The 2,500-nt window shown below is 37.6% G+C and overlaps 1 protein-coding gene across 1 annotated transcript in view; it reads left to right on the plus strand.

Annotated features, from left to right (window-relative positions):
- The window catches only part of LOC144445904 (uncharacterized), a 26,207-nt gene that overhangs the window by 11,535 nt on the left and 12,172 nt on the right, over nt 1-2,500 (plus strand). The window contains exons 14-19 of the mRNA XM_078135546.1: nt 352-426; nt 692-745; nt 1,143-1,196; nt 1,558-1,608; nt 2,249-2,302; nt 2,373-2,426. Of these exons, the coding sequence (XP_077991672.1) occupies nt 352-426; nt 692-745; nt 1,143-1,196; nt 1,558-1,608; nt 2,249-2,302; nt 2,373-2,426 (342 nt within the window). The remainder of the gene's footprint in view (nt 1-351; nt 427-691; nt 746-1,142; nt 1,197-1,557; nt 1,609-2,248; nt 2,303-2,372; nt 2,427-2,500) is intronic.

Here is a 2,500-nt window from a genome sequence, read left to right on the forward strand (position 1 = left end):
AAGTTCGCAGTGAGGGCTTGCTCGGATGTTCCATCCTCGATAGCGATGTTCGGTCGTGTGTTGTATTGTATCGGAAGAACATCCTAGGTCTAGCAGCTAGACTACCTGCAAGTCTTTATCTTCGAATGTTTACGCTATCTTAATGACAGGGTGATTAGGTTCGTGCAACATCAGGAATCACTATCACGCATTTGTGTAATCTACCACATTGAAGAACAATAGTTTTAGTTTATATCTATCTAAACCGAGAACTCGATTACCAGAGTCGTATCACGAGTGGAAAGTTGCAACAACAACAAATGATCTCTGCATATATTAACAATATATTTCATTTATGTAAATCTCTTTCAGGAAATTAAACAACTAGCAGGCTCTTTGCAAGGACCACCTGGAAATATAGGTCTCCCTGGATTAAATGGCCAACCGGTGAGACACGCTTTCAGAATTATAATATTACTAACATATCTATTCTTTCTGTCATTTACAACAAGATGGAAGAAAAGTTTATTTTTTTCGACAACTTAAGGAGTTGTTATTTTCCAGACTTTTCAGTACAAGTTTGCGTATGGTAAACTTTCGCTCTCCTTTTACATTTATAAATAGCGCCCCAAATTTTCAATACATAATACACAATTCATTCTCTCTTTCTTCCACATATCAAAACTTGTTGCTTTTCTATTTTCATTTTTAGGGGCTTAAAGGCGAACAAGGTCAGTTTGGTCAACCTGGCCCTGCAGGTATACCGGTAAGTAAGTTTGTTGATCGTAAGAAACTTTCACTTTTGAACCTTGGACACTTGATGTCCACACGTTGTTATTATCGCCATAGTCGGGAACGATCCTAATGATTTGTTTTTCTTTCTTCTCTGTATAAATTTTGACGACAACTTACATTTTGACGACTCTCTTGCATTTAGATTTAAATTCAATTCCCGATAAAGAAGTTTCCTTCAATTTAGTTCAAAAATAAAGATGAAATTTAGCAATATGTTTGACAAGAGCAATAATTGTGTTTTGGCGGGGAAGTCTTTTGGCGTCTGGTTCGCCTTTTTCAAATTTTGACGACGTTCACCAGATTTCAATATCAACGAAATCTGTTTGGAACATTTTTATGGTAACTGCATGGGACGTGTTATCTTTTAGGGTAATCCAGGACCACGCGGTTTACCGGGACAAAGTGGACCCGTTGGACCACCAGTAAGTCACTACGTTTTTCATTTGTATGTGTCCTATGTGTAATATTACATGTAATACTTGCTAGTTTGAACTTGGTCATAGACAGCCATTTCCAATAATTGTTATTGTATCTCTGAATAATACATAATTTATAATTAACCATACACGTATTCATGAATACATCACCTGCTCATTAGTATGGCGTCATATTAACCCATTTTGATGACGTCATTATTCTAGCGTCTTTCGGATGATGTCATATCATCCACCTACCTTTCAATGACGCAATAGTTAAACATTCTGTAGATATAATCGTTAGGTTTTCAAGTACACTTCTCCACGTCTTTGTGTGATTTTGACGACTGTTTTTTTCTTCCCACAGGGCCCTCCTGGTCAAGGATACAGTGGTTCGGCCAACTTAGAAGTCGTTCGAGTAAGACTGGCTTGATTGACTAAATTGTAAAAATTTTCAACTTGAAATCAATCCTTTCCAATAGCAGCCATTATTTTCAGATTTTCTAGAGTTTAGGCCTAGACACGGATTTGTAATCGTAAAGTTAAAATTTCTTTTCCATTACATTCATTTTTATTTATTTCCTCTTAATTATTTACGTAATTGAGTTTATGTATCTTCCAGAAATTGTATAAGTTATATGCTTGTCTCTTTTGCATGATATAGCTAACAATTAGACAGACAGACAGACAGACAGACAGACAGACAGACAGACAGACAGATGACTATATATGTATGATTAATTCATTGATTGACTGACTTACTGACTGACTGACTGACTGACTGACTGACTGACTGGCTGGCTGGCTGGCTGGCTGGTTGGTTGGTTGGTTGATTGATTGATTGATTGATTGATTGATTGATTGATTGATTGATTGATTGATTGATTGATTGATTGATCGAATGATCGATCGATCGATCGATCGATCGATTGATTGATTGATTGATTTGGAGGTTGTCTATTAAACTGCCGATATCTTCTTCAAATTTCCAAAGAGTGTAGAGCCCTTGTTATCAACTCTTATCTTCACATGAAATGAACACGGCTGATTTATTATAGGGTGTTCGTGGTGATATCGGTGCCCCTGGTATTCCTGGCTTTCCTGGGTTGAAGGTAAGTGCATAATGTCGTGTGACAGTCACGTGGATAATCTAACCATTCAAACCGATATCTGTTATTCCAGGGTTATAGAGTGGTTCACGGTCCACCAGGTATGCCTGGATTACCCGGGTACAAGGTAAGGTGAAACCTTATTGGGTTTCTGCACGTGTGATTAGAAAATGAGCACGTGCACTAGTATTGCACAGCACG

Source organism: Glandiceps talaboti, chromosome 14 (assembly GCF_964340395.1).
Source record: "Glandiceps talaboti chromosome 14, keGlaTala1.1, whole genome shotgun sequence".
NCBI lineage: Eukaryota > Metazoa > Hemichordata > Enteropneusta > Spengelidae > Glandiceps > Glandiceps talaboti.